The sequence below is a fragment of the Anabrus simplex genome, chromosome 6 (genome assembly GCF_040414725.1).
Source record: "Anabrus simplex isolate iqAnaSimp1 chromosome 6, ASM4041472v1, whole genome shotgun sequence".
In the NCBI taxonomy this organism is placed as follows: Eukaryota; Metazoa; Arthropoda; class Insecta; order Orthoptera; family Tettigoniidae; genus Anabrus; species Anabrus simplex.
Window position 1 is genome coordinate 114,848,468 of NC_090270.1, and position 22,271 is coordinate 114,870,738.

The 22,271-nt window shown below is 40.3% G+C and overlaps 1 protein-coding gene across 1 annotated transcript in view; it reads left to right on the forward strand.

Moving 5' to 3' along the window:
• The window catches only part of LOC136875886 (uncharacterized), a 637,093-nt gene that overhangs the window by 142,615 nt on the left and 472,207 nt on the right, over nt 1-22,271 (forward strand). The window contains exon 2 of the mRNA XM_067149506.2: nt 17,532-17,650. Within this exon, the coding sequence (XP_067005607.2) occupies nt 17,532-17,650 (119 nt within the window). The remainder of the gene's footprint in view (nt 1-17,531; nt 17,651-22,271) is intronic.

Genomic DNA, 22,271 nt, shown 5'->3' on the forward strand with positions numbered 1-22,271 from the left:
AAGTTGTCATTTCATTTCGTCTCATTTCGTACCATTAGGGGCCGATGACCTCGATGTTAGGCCCCTTTAAACAACAAACATCAATCAACTTTTCATTCTCTTCATCATCGTCATCTTTGTCTTGCGAGCTGTCTCTTTCAAATCTTATTGTTGGGTCGATTATTAAACCGCTGTTCCTCTTTCTATCGACGGCCACAGGTTCATTGTTATTACAATTATAACCGACTTACCCTCTTTGACAACAGAATCTACACCACGGCACATACGCTAGCACATGGATATCCCATCGTCGTTCTGTTTTTACTTTTTGGATATTAACCAGACACAGTACTTGTTTTTATACACTATATACCTAAACTACATAACACTTTCTTCAGCTTATCCCAGTTATTTGTGGGGTCGCTGGAGCCACCACGCAGACTCATTTTGGTTTTGGCAGGGTTTTAAGACCGGGTGCCCTTCCTGACGCCGTGTGTTTCTTGAGATGAAAATCGCTGCACTGAATCGACCGGGATTTGAACCTCAGCGTCGGATATCTAATGTTCCGTAAACAAGCTGTAGAATATGAGATATCCAACAAAAATCTGATCATCGACTTACAGCAAATATGGGTAAAATGACAGGTTTTGAGTTTTCATGTTGCAAATATAGGATACAGCACATTTATCTTCATTCTGAATTCGGATATGGAAACGAGTTCTACATCTGACATACTTACCAATAAAACGAAAGCTTGAAGAATGAGGATATCCCAGCTCTTTGTAAAACGCTCAGTAAGTGGTCGAGAAAAGTGTGTGGAAACATACGCATAATATTTTCCAGTTAACGACGGGCACATGTCGCGTTATTATGAACTAGGTAGTAGAATTGTGCACTTCCTTTCTCAAACAGGTGAATATTATGAATGTCGAGAGGGGAGAGGCTTGATGATCTCGACGTTTGGCCCTTAAAATAGCCATGATATGATATGATGATGATGATGATGATGACGATCTCGCTCATTCATTTAGGTGAGTGTGCGATAGCGAGTGGCATCGTCAGTGGTTTCTCACCAGGACGGCCGCTTGGTTAAATTCCCCGTAAATAAGATCTTGTGTGGCTGTTATCACGATAGCAATAGTCGTATAAAACTACTTTCTTTCTTTCTTTCTTTCTTTCTTTCTTTCTTTCTTTCTTTCTTTTATCTAAGCCTCGCTGCCTAAATTACTGTGACTCTATGAAATCTCATTGCCATAAGTGTGGGAAGATTAGAGAGATACACACTATTTTACCGAGAACACTGCAAATAATGTAAAGCCTCCGTGGCTCAGGCGGCAGCACGTTGACCTCTCACCGCTGGGTTCCGTACTTCTATTCTCGGTCACTCCATGTGAGATTTGTGCTGGACAAAGCGGAGGCGGGACAGATTTTTCTCCGGGTACTCCGGTTTTCTCTGTCATCTTTCATTCCAGCAACACCATCTAATATCATTTCATTTCATCTGTCAGTCATTAATCATTGGCCCGGAGAAGTGCGACAGGCCTCGGCAGCCGGCATAATTCCTATCCTCGCCGCAAGATGGGGGCTTCATTCATTCCATCCCTGACTAGAAAACAGGTTGTAGGTTTTCATTTTTCACAACAAATAATATTAGCAAATCATTAAAGTGAGAGCTCACATTCGAACACCTGGACTTCACTTAATGAATTCACTACATCGATAGCCGTTTTTGACGTTACCTATATGGAACCAAACCTGTATGTTTTCCTCTTATGTTGAAAAGCGGAATCTGGGTTTCGTCGTTTAGGCCCATCAGTCTATATGATTGTTCTATATATATATTTCCTGTTACAGTTTCCTAACCGCAGTCGGAAATCTAAAGTAACTTTTGATCATGAGTGGTTTCGTGCAATATTGAAGGTTATCTGCGAAGACCAGTATCTACCATAGTAGTTATTCATCCAGTCTTTTGAATGAAACCAATACACATCCGACTGCGAGAACAAGTCAGTTACCGGGCGAGTTGGCCGTGCGCGTAGAGGCGTGCGGCTGTGAGCTTGCATCCGGGAGATAGTAGGTTCGAATCCCACTATCGGCAGCTCTGAAGATGGTTTTCCGTGGTTTCCCATTTTCACACCAGGCAAATGCTAGGGCTGTACCTTAATTAAGACCACGGCCGCTTCCCTCCAACTCCTAGGCCTTTCCCATCCCATCGTCGTCATAAGACCTATCTGTGTCGGTGCGACGTAAAGCCCCTAGCAAAAAAAAAAAAAAAAAAAAAAGTAAGTCAGTTGGGATGTCAGTTAAACCTCCTCCCACATATTCTTAATCTGGTTGCAATAATTCCTCCTTAACTTTTTTTGTTTCCTTCTGAACATTCTTTCCTGTATGCTAATAGGCTTTGAGCTTAATTCCTTACATTATTTTCGCCGATTAATCAAGCTTGTCTCTCTTTGATCTGATTTGTCCTGTGTGTTTTGGCCGATGACCTATTTGTTAGGCCCCTTTAAACAACAGTCATTAATCACAATGACCTGTGTTCAGACTGATCTTCTTCTATATTTGTTGCTCATTCTGTGCTCGAAGAGTCATTTACTCACTATCCTATATATAGATTTTCAATATGAAACGAAATGAAATGAAATGGCGTATGGCTTTTAGTGCTGGGAGTGTCCGAGGAAAAGTTCTGCTCGCCAGATGCAGGTCTTTCGATCTGACTCCCGTAGGCGACCTGCGCGTCGTGATGAGAGTGAAATGATGATGAAGACAACACATACACCCAGCCCCCGTGCCAGCGAAATTAACCAATGATGGTTAACATTTTTCGCGACCCTGCCGGGAATCGAACCCGGCAACCCTGCGACCAAAGGCCAGCACGCTAAACATTCAGCCATGGATCCGGACATTTTCAAGATTATATAGAGTTAGAACACTTTTCAATTCATGTTCTATGCAGACAGTGAGCAGATTCGCAGTTTATATTGTGGCAGACCCACTTGGAGGGTAGGCGGTTACCATGTAACACGGACGAAATACTCTCCAGTTGCACGTTTGAATGGTCGATTCAGCATATGTATAAAATAAGACAGATATCAGGTTCAGTAGCCTGCGTTGTTTCATTTTCCACCCACTTTGATGTCGGCTCAGACAGATACAGTAGTGTTAAATGGAAGTTGGAAGTACCAATTCAAAAATTTCGGCAGTGTTTAGAAATGTTTAGTTCCCTGAAATGTGCATCGCATCACTGTGTTTCTTATTACGATATGCATGTTTTATGAAATACGCATTGTACTAGGCTGCTTGTTATTGCGGTGTGCATGTTACGTAAACAGATGTTTAGAACACGTGTTGAGCGACACTTGCCGAGTCATAACTCTTTATGTCACTTGTTCTGTATTAGTGTAAATGTAAAAATACAGTAGGCGTACTGCGCAGGTAACGAGCCTTATAGAGAGCTATGGAAGACGGCCAACTTAATGTGGTAATGTTCCTTATCTGATGAGGTCTCTTGGGCCCAATAATTCATGTTCAGTGGGAAGAGACGCTCTTAGTTTTCCGCGTCATGGCTGCATGGTAAGGTACATTCTCCATTTACCGCCTTCTTCAACATTTTCATGTGAATATCTCGTTGATTCGAGACAGTAAATAATAATAATAATAATAATAATAATAATAATAATAATAATAATAATAATAATAATAATAATATCCAAGATATTCGCTGTGTGCTTGCTTGAAAAGATCATTATGACCTGATGACCAAAATTATTAGAAGCCGATTATAGTCCTCTGAGAATGGGAACAAAATCTAAGGGGATCACAATCGACTGTCTAGCGTTTGCTGATGACATTCTATTCTATCAAATGATGTAGAAACTGCTAGGATACAAATCGACCTTTTGAAAGAAATCGCTGAACAAACTTGCTTTACAGTATCTTTTGAAAAAACCGAAGTAATGACTAACATCAAGCAAAACTCCAGACAAAATACGGGAAGATCAACTGAGTAGAAAAATTTAAGTATCTGGGCGAGATCATAATAAAAAATGGACTGGACAAAGAAGCATTTAAGGAACGAGTGCACAAACTTGAAACAGCCTATCAAACGTCGTGCTCAATCTACAACACAAACTGCCTGTCCCAACATACTAAACTACATCATTATAAAACTGTTCTGAAGCCAGTAGTTATGTATGCAGCGAAACCCTATCCCTAAATGATAATAAAGGACTCCTCGAAGAACTGGAGAAAAAAGAGCGCAAAAATCATCAGAATATCATGGGATCCAATTACAAGAATGGCACCCATTATAAAAAAAAAATCCAACAAAGTGTAGAGTAAATTACAGAAACAACCAGTAAGTGGCAGGCGCGATATTACGGTGATCTCAAATGAATGGACGGAAACAGGCTGACTAAACAGAGCTTTCACTTTTTTGACTGCAAACCCAAAACCACAATGCCCTGCTTTATGAACACCAAACAAAACTTCCAAATGTTGCACATACAACCCGAAGACGCCTTCAAGAGAGATCTCTTCCACAAAAAGATGCTGACGAATGGGTTAAACCGAGACCACCAAGCGAAAAGAAGACAAGGTACCACCTGGACAGAGGAACGCAAGCTGGCCCACTCACAGAGAATGAGGGAATACTGGGCTCAAAAGAAAGCGAAGCAAACTGCCAAATGTAACAAGACTTTCCGTAGTCCTAGATGGCCCCGCAAATAATAATAATAATAATAATAATAATAATAATAATAATAATAATAATAATAATAATAATAATAATAATAATAATAATAATAATAATATCCGTGGTCTCAGTTGCAGTGTGCAGATATGTTAATTTTACGCCATATAGGCAGCCTGCGTGTCAGTTTCGACGTTCTGTCTTATTCTACCAGATAGAGTAAATCAGATCTCTGTTGGGCTATCTATCACAAAGTTTTAATTTTGTCAAGTAAACAACTAAATTTTTAACATGCTGACATCAAACGGCATGGAGTGTTAAAAAATCCGACTATCTTTGCCGGGTTTGAACCCATAATCTTGGGATCCAGAGGCTGACCCCCTACCAGTCATCCACAGAGGGAGCTAATCCGAGATAAAACGGTGAAAGATAACCAGTCTGTCGTTCAAGTGGCCTTTCATTAATGCGAAATATAGCCGTAGTAAATGGGATAGATCATTTAGATACGAAGCTGCCGTAGAATTATTCGAGAACTGAGCATTAGCCTGAAATAATAATAATAATAATAATAATAATAATAATAATAATAATAATAATAATAATAATAATAATAATAATAATAATTCGATCCGCAGGATTTCTTTTACGTGCCAGTAAATCTACTGACACGAGGCTAACGTATTTGAGCACCTTCAAATACCACCGGATTGAGTTAGGATCGAACCTGCCAAGTTGGGCTCTACCGTCTGAGCTACTCAACCCGGTTGGCCTGAAGTTGGAATGAGGAAACTCAGAGAGCCATTTTGAAGTATGGAGTTCAAATAACCGTTTCTCCCGAGTCCTTTAAGAGCGGCTACTCTGAGCACTCAGTGAGCTATCGTTGTCGGTAAACATACAGTATGTTTGTCTAATTCTAATGCATTACACGTTATAACTTCAACGACTATTCATATTGGACCATCCTGTCATTCAATTATACATTCTTTATTTCTTCTCCATTAATATTTTACAAATTCCCATGAAAATTCTTAACGTTGCCTATATTGTTAAACTGTATGTACATTATAAGACATGACTTGGCAGAAGAGTACGCTTCGTAGCCTAAGTCACACGATGGAAATAACGGCATAATAATGATAATAATAACAACGTATGAATCTCCATATTAGTGTTTCTTTTTTTATCCAACGTTCAAACACGTTTGCTTCTGAAACTACTCGATAGAAAAGGAAGAGACGTTCTTAGAGCGTGCTCATTAAAGTAAGTAGTACACAGCACGTTTATCCTCTTTTAGCTAGTTATTTTAACTCATTTTGGCCCAAATATAGGACTAAGAGAACACTTGTTTTTAAGGTTACTTTCCAAGTAAGAATCTCTATTGCAGTGTCTGATGTGTATACTGTGAGCGCAGGTGTATCTAATTTTCAGAGAAGGTTTAAAAATAATCTTCCGTACCATTTAAAATTTCATCTGGACTGAGTCGAAAACATAAAATCCTAGGCTTCTGACATTTTCCTTTGGACTTACGACATTGAACTGTACTCGAGTTCGTGAAGCAAGGTACAGTGACTCTCATAATTATTCGGACACGTTAACTATAGCCTTTGCTACACACTGGCCATATGGTTCAGAGAAAATATCGTACATGTAAACTAGTTTCTGACAGAACCCAGTTTGGCGGATTCAGCACGGCGTTGAAATGAGTACTTTTAGAAAACAGGGAGAGAACCAGTGACCCAAGAACCTCGTAACGCAGTTAACGTGCTTCAACAAAATGATGTCCGACTCGTTGGCTGAATGGTCAGCGTACTGGCCTTCGGTTCAGAGGGTCCTGGGTTCGATTCCCGGCCGGGTCGGGAATTTTAACCTTAATTGGTTAATTCCAATGGCCCGGGGGCTGGGTGTTTGTGCTGTCCCCAACATCCCTGCAACTCACACACCACACATAACACCATCCTCCACCACAATAACACGCAGTTACCTACAAATGGCAGATGCCGCCCACCCTCATCGGAGGGTCTGCCTTACAACGGCTGCACTCGGCTGGAAATAGTCAGTTGCCATGCAGAGGTCGTGTGTAGAAGAGCCACGGACAGTATGAACGTATACATTCAGTGCGTTAGATTACTGTGTAGAAGATGGTTCGCAGGGGAAGAGAGTGCACAATCGAACAGTGGGAGCTAGTAATTTTTCACCATGGTACAGGTACAAATTTGTCGTCTAATTGCTGAAATGTTACAAATGAAGAAAAGTACAGTCTCTGATATTATCACAAGATTCCGAGAGGAAAATAGGATTGAACATCTACCGCAAGAACTTTTTCTGTGAGAGGAGTGTGTTATATCATCAGAAAAACAAAAAGGAAGCCATGTTAAGTGCTCCAAAACTCGTTACGGACATTGCCGCAGATACCAGAAAGAAAGTGCATCCCGCAACAATACGGAGTGTGCTCAGAAGATGTAGCTTTCACGGCCGTATTGCAAGAACGAAGCCCTTTATAAATCAAATAAATTGAGGAAAGAGAGTGCTGTTTGCCAAAGAGCATGTTAGAGAAGACAATGATTGGTGGAATGATGTTATATTTGCTGATGAGAGTAAATTTAACATATTTCAGTCTGATGAGAGGATAACAGTTTGGCGGCGTCCTAATAGTGAGCTTCAAGAGAAAAATCTGAAAGCAACTGTGAAGGATGGCGGTGGACATGTAATAGTGTGGGGGAGCATGTTGGCGAATGGAGGTGGTGAATTGGTTTTTATTGAGGGTAAAATGGATCACTTCCAATATCTTAGAATACTGAGGGACAATATGAAAAAGAGTGCCGAAAATATGGGGATTGGTGAACATTTTAAGTTTTACCAAGATAACGACCCAAAGCATATGGCCTGAAATGTAAGGATGTGGTTATTGTTTAATTGCCCAAAGGTGCTCCATCATCCCCCTTAATCACCAAACTTGAATTTGATTGAGCATCTTTGGGACAAACTTGATGAAGAAATTAGAAAAACAACAATTACTGTACATCTAGAGACCAGCTGAATAACTCACTTCAAGAAGAATGCCAGAAGATATCTCCCGGTTACACCCGAAAATTATTGGAAAGCATGCCAAGTCGACGCAGGGAAGTAATTAAAATGAAAGGAAAGCCCACCTTTAGGATCATAAGTAAAAAAGGAAAGTGTCCGAATAATTTTGTGCAATATTTGTTTTGGTTTCTATTTTTATTTTTTAATGATTATATTTTCATTGGCAATGTTCATTAGAAGAATGATGGACATTTAGTTTTCATATTCCTTACATAAACTTATATTTAATTTATATCAGTGCTTTATTATTACTGAAATCACAAATACAAAACAAAAAAATGTAATAATTTATGTCTGTCCGAATAATTATGCCAGTCACTGTAGTTCCATTCGTGGGCGATTGGATTTAGACTTATACTGTAAGTAGCTGTTGTGTACCCCTCGTTGACATGTTCGTTTCGGTAATTGCAGTCGAATGTCATCTAATAGAGTGGCAGCAGAAGAGAGAGCGCATGGCTCAAATAACAACAATAGTCAGTCAAGTTATATTGATAAGTTTTGGGGATTAGGACATAGTAGGCCATAAAATTATTTTCTTCTGGCTCTGTGACATGAAATCATTCCAAGCCTAGGCGTTCACCCCCCCCCCCTCCCTTTTTATGATTTCCTTTTCCCCTCTTTTCAGGCGATCGCTCCTTCCCGCTTGTTTTTCCTCATTTCGACAGATATCTTCATTACTTTCCTGAACAATAGGAGCTAATGACCACATCCGACATAAAATATTGGAATTTGGATTTTCAATCATTTTGTTATACAGGGTGATTCACTTAAGTTGTCCACCTCAAATATTTTCTGGTCCGTTCCGTTTTCAAATTCTTAAATTGTATTAAGGGGCTCGTAAAGTACTGTCCTCTTCCTCTCGATCACAAACGTAATTGCCGAGAAACAGGTAGCAACTTCGTTTTTTGTTTTTTTAATGGGACTATAATTTCAACCAATAGAACAATTAAGAATACAGCGACAAATTAAGTGATGTGCTTACTTTGCAAATCAGACGAGTACTTTTGGAGATTTTGAAGGGTTTCAAATGAGTGGGTAATAGAAAGCGATCCGCCTCTCGTTGTGATGTCCAGTGTATTTTCCTCCTGCATGACTCATGATTTGTTGATAAACACACATACCGAACGTATTCCATACATATAATATTGTGATGGTATTGTGCAGTAAAAATGGTTTATGGTCAGCCGCACTCGTAAGAATAAAGTTAGAAGAGACGTTCACAAGAAACTAAATGGGCGAGTTTTGTTTCATTTTACATTTTAATGTGTTAATTAATTCCATTTTCTCAGGTTCGCCAGTACTGAAATTATATTATGCACACTTACTAGTTCAACTCCACCACTACCTGTTGCTAACGAACATCAATCTTACATGTTGGATTTAAGGAGGATCAAAGAGCCCAACAATAATGTTGCCCATTAAGTTTGCATTCATTCATTCATTCATTCCAATGACCATGTCATTCATCGAATTTTGAAGTTGTTGATTTTATCTTATGTGCCATGTACTCGTACCGGCCCCGCGGTGTAGGGGTAGCGTGCCTGCCTCTTACCCGGAGGCCCCAGGTTCGATTCCCGGCCAGGTCACGGATTTTCACCTGCATCTGAGGGCTGGAGGGCTTGGTTATTATTAGCCTCTAACTAATTTTACGGTTTTCGGAGATGTAATAAATAGCGCGAAGTCCAGATTGAAATATAGAGATGATTTAAAATATTTTCGCATAATTGATTTCTTGCCATCAAAAGTGTTAGCTCCAAAGTATCAGTACCGGTATTTATTTATTTATTTATTTATTTACTTCACTTTTTGATGTTTCGCTTGTTTCTTTCCTGGAATATTCCAAACCATCGTTTTGAATTTTAATTAGACCGCTGGAACTTCACCATGTTGACCTCCACAATTTAGTAATGAGTTTTGTGAACCTTATTGTGTAAGTAATTGGAGATCCCATATTAAACATGAGCTGCTTTGTTCACGCCTATGAATATGCCATGGAATGCATGTCCTTTCTCTTCTGTTTTGAGTTGCGGTCAGTGCGGGAGGAATGTTGTTTAATTCCACACTGTTCACAATACCTACATATTCATTGAAAAGTATTGTCCACCACTATGATAAATTATTTAGACCGTATTTAAAATGTTAAACAATCGATATGCATACGCTATTTCGAGAACTATTACTCTATATTAGATCTCTGTCATTGAACTTTATAAAACTGATTTGCACGTTACAGAGGTAGGTAAAACAATCCTACAATGCTTTCGTTTTCCTTCCAGGCGGCTGATATGCTTGTTTATAGGTCAATATAGAATGAATTGCCCTAATGCACACAGTATATTAAATATATATATATTGTTTTAGATATTGTGTTCAAAACACCAGTGCCTTTCTGTATATGTTTCCTTTCTGAAGCGCAGCTAATTTTCCTAATGTGGGGTAATTATGGAACTTTCAAACTGCAATCTAAGTTTTCACGTTAATCTATATTTACCGACTTCCTTATCTCCGTTACATATGGTAGCACACAGCATTTACGCACTATATTCAATTATGTCAATGCACTGCAATAGAAGGAAATGGATTTTGGGGAGAGCTTTGCTTACGTCTGGTTTTAAAGAGTGAAAGTCTGTTTTTAATGTTTCGCTCTGTCATCGTGTGACTTTGCGTACACATTCCTCTGAGTGCATTTCCATGTAGGTTCTTAATATTGCGCTGCTTCGCAGGATGCTTTGTGATAAACTTTGTTAAGTCAGTTGCGTTCGAAATGTGTTAATTTGTAAATGCGTGATTAAGTTGCGCCTGCACGAGCGATTTTTGAATGAATGTTAAGTCAGTTGCGTTCGAAATGTGTTAATTTGTAAATGCGTGATTAAGTTGCGCCTGCACGAGCGATTTTTGAATGAAAAAGCCTATGAACTGAGGATGTATTTGGCTTGCCAAGAGATGGAACTTGTTTGCTTTTTCTAGTGAAGCTTACAGTTCGTATGTCTACTATTTAGTGTCGATCTTCTGTTAATTATGTGACATTTAAATATATACGAGTATGTTAATCGCTACACATGTACAGCATATGATTCTATGTTATTGTATATTAAGAAATTGCAGTCATTGTCATTGATACGTTCTTCGAATTTTTAAAGACAAATGCTTAGGTTATATACGTAGTGGTCTGTCGCTTATTCTGTTAATACAGTCGAAGTTACCACGTTTTAATGAACAGAACAGTCCACCAAAATTCAAAAGTTCGTCCTTAGCAAAATTGGCAAGTGGGTAATAAATTAATTTAGAGATTTAAACCTTTCTCTCTATTTTTTTATTGACCAAGTTTTTTGTTCATCACCAGTGGCTGAGTCGGAATATAATATGGTTTCTGTTCACGCAAAAGAATCTCCTTATAAGCGTTAAATTAAATTGAATAGTGTTTGTTGAGTTTTGTAGGTTCTATACCTCTGTAAAAGTACGTATTTTAAAATGTTACCAGCTTTCTTTCAGAAGTTTAAAAAATGTGAGCAGCACATTATTTCAGTGTAAAACATGTATTAGCAGAAGAGGCGACAGCTCTAGCTGTAAAGGGGGGATTTATGTAGGTGATCATTGTATTCATAGAGGCGTGCAGATTAAATTCTGAAGGGCATTGCAGTCAATGATGAAGATATGTAGTCACTCAAGAAAATGAACGAGCGTGTGGTATTATATGCTCTTCGCATTTAATATTTTATCATACTTAATTTTAATTGTTATCAAAAGATAATTTACCTCCCACGTAGATATAAACCCTGTGGAGACCCACAACAAACAACATATTGTAACTTGAAGACTGGTAAGTAAATAAAGACACAGTACTGGTACTCCAAGATTTACTAACTAAACACAACTATACAGGCACACAGTCACGTTAGTTCGCGCTCCCTCCTTGTTCTCACTATTCAGTCACACTAGATATTCACTCTATCGCTAATAAACAGCTGACACTTAGTCTATAACTGTTAAACAGCTATTCTCGTTGTCGCTATCGCAGCCATCCAGTTCACAGCCCGCGCGTAACAGTCTCACAGTCTCGTATGATGTACACTGTCCGTTCACTCCCAACAGTCTCCATTCACTGTCCTTTGCTGATCCCATGTCGATCTCTCTCCCAAGCTGCACTAGACACAACATTCACTCCGCAGCAGCTGGACCGAGAGACTCCAATCCTCGGCGACAGATAGACAGATTGGCAGAACGATCTCTCATTTCCACGGACAGAACACTCACAGAGACTGGTACACAGACTGCCTTTCCAACTCAGGCTGAACCTCATTTAGAACTGCCACTGCCCAGTGCTCCACAATGGCATTCCTCGGCAGCACTCACTCTCAGACTGAAGTGATCTCACTCTCTCTCCCAGACACGTCTGGCCCGCCTGGAATAGTGAGGCGAATGGTCCCAGAACAGTGTGGATACGCCCAGAAACCTCTCGGCCTCCAATCGTCTCGAGATTTCTGGTAATCGCTCGTCTCCCTCAAGGAGATCAGAGAGAGGCCGGCATCTCCCACTAATAGCCCGTCCTTCTTGTAGTGGACGCGTAGACAGCTGCCAATAGCCCAGCTGTGACGTCGCTCGCTCATTTCGGCTTAGAATCAGCATGGCGGACACCGTCACAATTATCTGCAGGTTCTATTTTTTCTGAATAAAGTGTATTTGCGAGAAGGTATACCACTTACATCACCGGTGACAGATTTATATGATTGCAACACTGGAGCTATAAAGGCAGATGGTGAGATCTCAGAATACTTTAACGTGTCCCGTAGTGGCAGACAAGGTTGCATTTTGTCCCCCCCAACTTTACAACATCTATGACGCGACCGTAAGGAAGGCACTTGATATTTGGGTTGGAAGCATGTAAATTGGTGGGAGAAAAGTTAACAACTTGCTCTTTGCTAATGACACTACCCTGTTTGCCAGCAGTGAGAGAGAGAGCTGTCGGAGATGCTAATAAGAGTGAAGAACGTATGAGTTTTGAGTATGGACTGGAGCTCGAACTCAGTCCAAACTCACAATAATTGAGAGAACAACATAGGTAGACCTCACATGCCGTTTGAAAGAACTGGAGGTAGTGCAAAACTTCATATACCGGTACCTTGGGTCAACAATCAGTGATACGAGAAGTTTCGAGAAAGATATAAGTAGAAGTATTTGCTAGGACGGGTCGCTGTGAAGAAATTAACTAATATCTGGTAAAACAGGGGGAATAACTAATAATACAAAGATCCTTCTCGTTGAAACCCTTGTAATCTCCGTTTTCTCATACGACTGCGAGATCTGGGCCGCTAAGGCTGGTGATAGAAGAGGCATCGATGCACTTGAAATGTGGTGTTGGAGTAGAAAGCTACGTGAACAGCCTTGAGGAGAAACGCTGTGTTTTTTTTATTAAGGGGTGCGTGATAGGTGAGTGGCATCGATTTACTTATTTCTTAGTGTCCTGATCGCCTTGATTTTGTCTCTGCTTGTCTCATCTCTCCAGTAGCGTTTGCTATCCCGCACGATCCTCGGCTTTCCTCATGCACATTGAAAAGATAAACAGGTGATAGTCTTCACTTGTCCCATCCATCTAAGTTGGAATCCTTCCCCGTCGTCTAGTGCTCTCAACTTTCCCTCAACTTCTGGATTTTCTCCGGGTCATCTTGCAATGTGTCCGAGAAGAAGGGTGTTTAAAAATCTTCAGCTCCTGAAGTATGGATCCATTGGTTCTTGTTACGGCCGTGGTTCGAATGCCGGCTAGCATTTTTGAAATGAAAACGCATATACTTGTGGTTCGCATTCTAACTAAATCTGGAGATCCCGTGACATTGATCGATATCAATAGCCACGCAAAGCTTGCTTGCTTTTACTTTATTTGCTGAAAGATATTGGAGTCGAACTTTGACCTATGAAAGAACCCCTTAAAGTCGTCTAATATTACTACTGTACTGTAAAAATACACAATTGAGGTTTCAGAACTACTGAATAGTTTCCAAACGCATCGATTATAGATACGATAGATTTGCTTACGAACATTAAACTTACGGTGATATTTTTGCCACCGTCCGTACGTTGGTCAGATTAAACAAAAATCTGTTGTGCTTCGGTTATGTCTAGAATAAGAAGAAAAGGCAATTTTTTAAATTTCTGTTTTCTCTCTCTCTCTCTCTCTCTCTGTGTGTGTGTGTGTGTGTGTGTGTGTGTGTGTGTGTGCGTGCGCAATACCTGAACAAAATTTAATGAAAATCGGTATTTCAGGTCAGGAAAGAAGACACTACAATCCAAGCTATAAATAATTGATTCACGATGGATGAAATGGTAGTTTAGGGGAAGGCGTAAAGATTAATTCTGAAATATCTCCGTTAATACTGTCCCTGTCGATAAATGCCACGTAATAAAAATTTAGAGACTGAATTTTCTGATTACATAGCTCAAAATTATTCTACGACGAATAACGACGTATATATTAACGATTTTATTTCATACGTCCTACTTTTATTAATGCAAATCTTACCGAAGAATCCGGTGTAACAAAGAGAGGAGGAATAGTAAATTCTGATCTTCCATGCCTTGTACATTTTAATCGTAGTAGAAAGGTAACCGGTCCCGGTACTAGAATGTATTGGCTAATAATAATAATAATAATAATAATAATAATAATAATAATTTTAATGCAGGCTTTTGGCACACAATCTAGTTATTGCCCCCATCCGACAGATAAATCACCATCAATAGTTTGTACCAGCAATCATTCTCGCTACTCTATTTTTTACACCAGGAAAATGCTGGGCGGCTGACCGCTTCCTTTCCGCTCCTAGCCCTCTCCTGCGCGATCGTCGATCTTCCTGTCAACATGCGATCACAAGAAACATGAAGATCTTTTTACGGCTGGATGCCCTTCCTGACGGCAAAGGTAATAAGTTGCCATGATTTGAATCGCGGTATCCATCATTTTATTTCTATAAGTGTCTGACTTGCGTGTATGCAGGAACAAGGTAATGTGTATTTTTGCTGAGATAACATGTCACTTCTCTTCACGTTTTCGCAAGCCGTAGCAGATACTCACAGTACTGCTCCCATTTGGTCTTACAACTTGGAGGAGACAACATGCATACAAGAAATTTATGATTTATTATTTTTCCTCCCTTTTTTTACATGTAAGAATCTTAAGTGTAGTATCTCGCAACATTCTTGTCCGTGTGTTTCGAAAAAGAGTGACGTGTATGCGTATATCAGTGTTCTGGTCGATAACCCGTGTTGCGATGTATTTGCAATTACTAAGCGTGTTAGCTGTGCGGTATGTGTGTGACCGAGCGAGTTGGCTACGCAGTATGGTTTTTTATTTTCGCATGACGTGTATACGTATATCAGTGTTCTAGTCGATAACCCGTGTATTTGCTATCACTGAGCGTCTTAGCAGAGCGGTGAGCGAGTTAGCTACGCGATATGTACACAGTGTGTTTCTATAGTTTTTGATTTTCGTACTAGTCAAATCATTGAAGTTGTACTTTCTGTATACATATGATCGTTTACTGAGCGAGATAGCTACGCGATATGTGCACGGTATGTTTCCTTAGTTTTTTTTTTATTTTTTACACTAGGCATATCATTGATGATGTACTTTTGCTATATACATATTATCGTTTACTGAGCGATTCAGCTACACGATATGTGCACAGTGTGTTTCTATAGTTTTTTATTTTCGTTCTAGGTAATCATTGAAGTTGTACTTTTGCTATATTTATATGATCGTTTGCTGAGCGAGTTGGCTACGCGATATGTGCACACTATGTTTCCTTAGTTTTTGATTTTCACAATAGGTAAATCATTGTTGTTGTACTCTTGCCGTATACATATTATCGTTTACTGAGCGAGTTGGCTACGCAGTATGTGCACTGTCATTTACATAAGATCGCGTTGTATGTTCGATAGAGATATGCCTTAACAGAGCGGGTAGAGGAGAAGGAGGTTATAACAACCAGTATCTTGCGCAAGCTGTTCAGAATTCTAATCTTATTTTTTTCTCTTAGAACAAAGGTATCCCTTGACATGTTGTATCGTGTATCGTGTTCTAAACACATCAAACAATGTTCTAATCACATGTTGAAGTTAACGATATCGAGTACAGTGGTCGATTCTAGTGTTGTTATGTTTCAATCACTTCTTTTGTGATGTAATCTTCTTAGAACAAAGGTATCCCCTGACATGTTCTAAACACATGTTAGGCGGAGGAGGTAGAGGAGAATGTGGTTATAACAGCCGCCGTCATATTGTGTATTAGCCTGTAAGCGCTAATTAGCGTCGGTAAGGGCATCTTGTCGTAAAGTAAGGATAATCTCCTTCAGGATGATAGATGAGAGGTTAGGTTTGCGTATGCACTAAAGTTTTACTGTTTGATGACGATAGCTAACGGAATTTTTCAAATTACCCGCCACTACATTTCAAAGGTATGTAGCTAAAGATAGCAGCACGGTGCTCTGTTGATTAAAGATGGCAGCTTGTTAAAAAAGCACATAGAATTTCAAATTGCCGCCACCACATGTTAATAGTATGTAGATAAAGATAGCAGCACGATGCTTTGTTGAATAAAGATGGTCGAAGTTGCACGTAAAATTGCCCGCTACTACGGTAAAGATAGCAGCACGATGCTCTGTTAATTAAAGATAGCGGATGTCAGCTGTCAAAAAAGCACGTGGATTTCAAATTACCTACCACCACATTTCAAAGGTAGTAGCTAAAGAGGGCAGCACTGAGGTTTGCGATGCAAGATGAAGAATGACAGCTGTCAAAAAGCACGTTGATTTTAAATTACCCGCTTGTAAATTTTAGTACCGTAAATATAGCAGCACTAAGGTAAGCGATGCAAGATGGTAGATGACAGCTGTCAAAAAAGCACGTGGATTTTAAATTACACACCACCACCACGATAAGATTTAGTACCATAAAGAGGGCAGCACTGAGGTTAGCGATGCAAGATGGCGGATGACAGCTGTCAAAAAAGCACCTGGAAATTGCCCGCCACCACGTGCCTATAAAGTTTAGTGCCGTTAAGATAGCAGCACTGAGGTTAGCGATGCGTTGTTGTTGTTGTTGTTGTTGAGGTTTTGTGCCGTTAAGACGACAGCACTGAGGTTAGCGTTACAAGATGGCAGATGTCAAAAAAGTACGTGGCTGTCGAAAAAAGCACGTGGCTTTGTTTACAAATTGAAATCTCGCGCTAAGATTCAAATTTCCCGCCCGTGAAGTTTAGTGCCATAAAGATGGCAGCACTGAGGTTTAGCCCCGTCAAAATGGCAGCAATGATGTTAGCGATGCGTTGTTGTTTAAAGATGGCGGATGACAGGTGTCAAAAAGCACGTGGCTTTGCTTACAAATTCAAATCTCGCGCCAAAATTCAAATTTCCCCCGGGAGGAGGAGGGCCTGAGGAGGAGGTGGAGGCGCTAGAACCATCCACTTATACTACTGCTCTCCTGTTCTTATCTTTCGAGAAACTAAATAACCTTGTCCCTAGTAAATAATCTGTAAAGTTTTTTGACTGGATCCTCCACTAATAACCTCGGCGGCATCCGATCCAAATTTGATTAGCTACTATACAGGTATACCCAGTTTTCGCGACGGACTAGCGAAACATGATTATATTGCACATAAAGCAAGTAAATTCTGTTGCGTACCCTTCTAGACGTAAAATGGTAATGTTTCGATAAAACTGCATTTATATATAATATATTTATATTACAATCTGACCGATTAGTTAATACATGTTGTTTTCTGTCATAGGACTCCGGAATGCCGAGCTGTGGACATCTGCGGCGCCGTTCCTTGCCGTGGCTGTCTTGCTCTGCTTCGTGGTGTTGCTGGCAGGGTGTTTGTGCTGCAGACAGACTAAAGGCTTCCAGGTGAGTCATTGTTTTGTGTGTGTAATGACACTCTGAGTTGTCGTGTAGTTTATAACAGAATTAAGCCTTTATTCTACTTTTCTCTCCGTAGGCATTGCTTTCAACACCCAGCGGGTCGTCAAACGAGCTCAATAAATACTTTATACCAGATTTCAGTTTATATCATTTTATGCCAGTATTTATCCCCACAACCAGGAAAGTACAGTATATAGACGTTTAAACGAAGTGGTTCTGAAAACCCTTAATGCGGTCAGTTTCGTTTTTTGAGATTTATTCTGAACCGATAATGTTAAGGTTAAACTGTTTTGTTCTCGGCTTACTGTTTCGCTGTGTGGAATATTGTTATATATCCGACTCGCTTTGTAATGATACCAAACGCTATTTAGCTGTCCCGATGGACGACGAACTCTAGGAAAGTATATAAACCACTAGAATCCTCGAGAAACATGTCGATCACATATCCTATCGACACTACTTTAAGTGTCAACAAGTACCTGTGCGAAGAGGGCTTTTTTGTCTTGGCCAACATTAAAATGAGCAAGAGACAATATTTATTTCTGGAGATTAACCCGCGAGGCGTCTTTTCGACCGCACATTCATTTATTCACTTGTAATCTGCAATGAACTTACATCTCGTCTTGCTGTTGCTTCTCTTATCCTTCGCTGGAGAGTTGACAACGCTAGTGCAGTAACAGTTAATCTAAATTTGTTGTCCATTGTTACCGGGAGGAAGAAACTCTGACCTCGACGGAAGTTGCGGTCTTTTCCACCGCGCGCGAGGCCTAGCGTTTGGCGTTGATCTTTTGTTTGTGTTCCGTAAAGATACGTTTGCGTAGCATTTTGGGTATTGAAAAAGAGGACCAACGTCACCAAACTGTAAATCAGACAGACAATGGTCGCTATGCTTTTGTGACAGAAAGAAGAATCGGAAAACCAAAACTAAATGCGTTTCATGTTCACGTTTCATATGTAAAGAGCACACACGGCCATCATGTGTCCAGTTCGCGGAGAAAAGTGTTGAAATCGTACAGGAGGAGGGCGATGATGACTAAATTCTTCAGCATTTGTGAGATCTGGCAAGTTCTGAACGGTTTTCCTGTATTGCACTCAGTGTTAAGTTCCGAGATTTGTTTTGAAGCAGCCATAGGTGATGAAAATTACTAATGACTGGTGCATTGGGACTTGAGTGGGTTTTCATTCTTTAATGTTTATTATTGTTTGCACTTTACATTTCCAGAGTTCAGTTTTTAAACATCGGTAGCCATAAGTTCTGACGGACAGATGTTCAAAGTAGTCAATTGAAATGAATATATCTTTATTTTGTGTCTTGTAGAATATTTTCTCAGCTGATTAGACATACATTTGTGCAATAAAGCTATGATATGACATTTCGGTGTATTGTGTTCGAAAAAATAATTTGTGCATTAAATAATAGCCCATGGATTCTGTGCGGTCGAAAAGACCGCGCGCGAGTTCTGGCGAAAAAATATAAGTGCGAGTTCTCCTGGGTTAAGAATTGCGGGTGTGTTCGCGATTCTTCCCTGTATTGAACATTATTGTCTAACAGTTAAATAATTGATTTTCCACTGAGTTGCAACAATAATGTAGTATTACTGATAGAACATTCTTAATTTTTCAGTATCTGTTACATATTTAGTTTTCTAAGGTTACATTACTAAAATATTTAACACATATTTGATTTTCTGTGTTCAAATGTTCTGCAATGTATTATTTTTTCGCGGCACAGCCAGGCAATTTCGGAGCACGCTAGTGTGACACCCTTGGAGAACCGATCTAATAACTTACCTACAGAAATCTCTTCATATCCAAAGTGTTATTATATTTGTTATTACTGTTGTTGTTTGTCTTGTTATTGCAACTGTCTTTTTATCTGAAATAAAATATATGTACAGTAGCTCTAAAACATAGTTACTCTGTAAGTTACTTTTCTGAGGAACATTTGAACGAATATATATATTCGTTGTGGGTATCCGTGGAATTTTGAACACGAATTTACGGTTATTGTTTCGCAGGTCAATATAGCCATCTCGGGTCCTGAGACATGCTTCCAAACGATGGGGCATACTCAGCACCAAAGAATTCAATTTATTTTGGGGCAGATAATCGCGATCTCGGATAGCAGCTTCAGTCGGTTGGTGAATGTTAGCACAATACGCCGACGTGTGTCAGTCAGATCAGTTGGGCCCGACACCAGTAGTGGTCACACCGTGCGGAGGCCTCTGCGCCAGTAGTGGACAATGGATATACAAAAGAATACATTCATTAGTACGTTGTTTTTACTTCGCAATACTTCTCACTCTTTCGAGTGGTACGGAATGTCCTAGAACCGACAGACACATTCACCCCAGCGGCTTCTCTGAATGTCCTGGTGGAACGACGTGATAGCAGCAGTGGGCTTACGACGTGATGAAAGCAGCAAAGACATAATTCTGACTCACTCCAACACTTGTGGTGACATTCAGATGTCGATATACCCCGTAAGCAATGTCGCAATTCGAATGCGGTCAGTAGCTGAAATGTGTGGGCTTTTTTACGTCTTACCGACACAGATAGGTCTTATGGCGACGATGGGAAGGGAAAGGGCTAGGAGTGGGAAGGGAGCGGGCGTGGCGTTGATTAAGGTACAGCCCCGCCATTTGCCTAGTGTGATAATGAAAAACCACGGAAAACCATATTCAGGGCTGCCGACAGTGAGGTTCGAACCCACTATCTCCCGGATGCAAGTTCACAGCTATGCGCCCCTAATCGCACGGTCAAAAAAAGCTTGTTTTGAGCGCCGTATAATTTTGGAAATATTACTCTTGGGGCTTCTGTTCCATGAACAAATATGTTTCCCTGGTTTCTCACTTTCACACCAAGAAAATGCCGGGGCTGTACCTTTTTTTTTTTTTTTTTTTTTTTTGCTAGGGGCTTTACGTCGCACCGACACAGTTAGGTCTTATGGCGACGATGGGCTGTACCTTAGTTAAGGCCACGGTCGCTTCCTATCCCATCGTCGCCATAGATCTATCTGTGTCGGTGCGACGTAAAGCAAATTGAAAATTTAATAACCGCTGCTGTTTTCTAATCGGAATGCATCTAATTCCAACTAAAATAAGACGTCGGCGTTCTCGCCGGAGCATGTTGTGGTTAAAAGCAATGCTATTATATGAAATGCTCGGAGTGCTATTTACTAGAGAAGATGGAAGAAAACTGCTATGAAATTCTTTTACGTTCAAAAAGCTTTAGCCTATAATTATGTCGTTGACGAGTTTTAGCTTTAAAGTACTGTGAGTTGGCCTTTTTGTAGGGTCTATTTTAGGAGCGAGTATTGAAGGCAGAAAAAATGTCCGAGTTAGCATAAGGGGGCTGTTAGTTGTAGCGCTTTTATACTACAGACATGGCTGCTCTTGACATACAACCAGCTATTGCACTTTGAGACGCATTCTTTCGTAAGACTCCACAAGCGTGAGCTGAAAGTGCTTAATGCACCTTCACTGTGGAGGAAACATGTGTGTGAAAGAAGACTTTTTCCATTGACTATAGAACAACTCTCTGTAAAAGTGCTTTCCTTGCTGAATAAATGATAAGAGCAAGAAGTTTGGAGTTTGAATTATATGGAAGTGAGCTTGTGGGCTTAGAATGTCTTAACAGACTCTCATGTGCAGACGTTGAGAAAGCCCAGAGGATATACAGTGTTCAAAAGACTATACTGTGTTATGGCCACACCTGCCACCCTCAGTGGGAATACGGCTGGTGTATTACCGGTATCTTATCTCTCATAGGCAGTTCCAAGCGAAACACGCAGTTCAAGGGGCAGAGGTGAAGTCGACAAAATTCGCTGAAAATTTGTGTTATGAAAAATATTTGTTTTATATTAGACAGAACTAAGCCAAGTAAAGCCATCTCGGTGCAGGCAATGAAGCCATTTGGTGGAGTGGAAGGTAATGGCTTCCAGTATCCGTAACCTCGGCACTAAGTGGAATAGAGTGATTAGATCGGCCGCTTTTTCCCCCAGGAATTAACTTGCAACTTATTTTTGACATAAATATGTCTTACGGCTGGTGGTCATCTGAAATTAGCAGACCTTAATGGTTGCCCGCTTCAGAAGAGGAAATCTCTTTTCTTAAAATTTTCGACTTCCTGACGAGGAATCGAATCCACGTCTTCTAGGTGAACCAAGCTACCTTTTACTGCTTCGGCCAGGCAGCCCCTCGAAATTAGAGTTAAGGATTTTATTTTAATTTTCCCAGGATAATCACAGCGTTTACATAATTAGACCAGTGAAGGTCTATTATTCGGTGATAAAAGATCAGGTACCGAGCTCGATAGCTGCAGTCGCTTAAGTGCGGCCAGTATCCAGTAATCGGGAGATAGTGGGTTCGAGCCCCACTGTCGGCAGCCCTGAAGATGGTTTTCCGTGGTTTTCCATTTTCACACCGGGCAAATGCCGGGGCTGTACCTTAATTAAGGCCACGGCCGCTTCCTTCCACTTCCTAGGCCTTTCCTATCCCATCGTCGCCATAAGACATATCTGTGTCGGTGCGACGTTAAGCAAATTGAAAAAAAAATCCGTTATTTCTGAAAACCGATACTCAAGAACTCAGCTCCAAAGGGTACT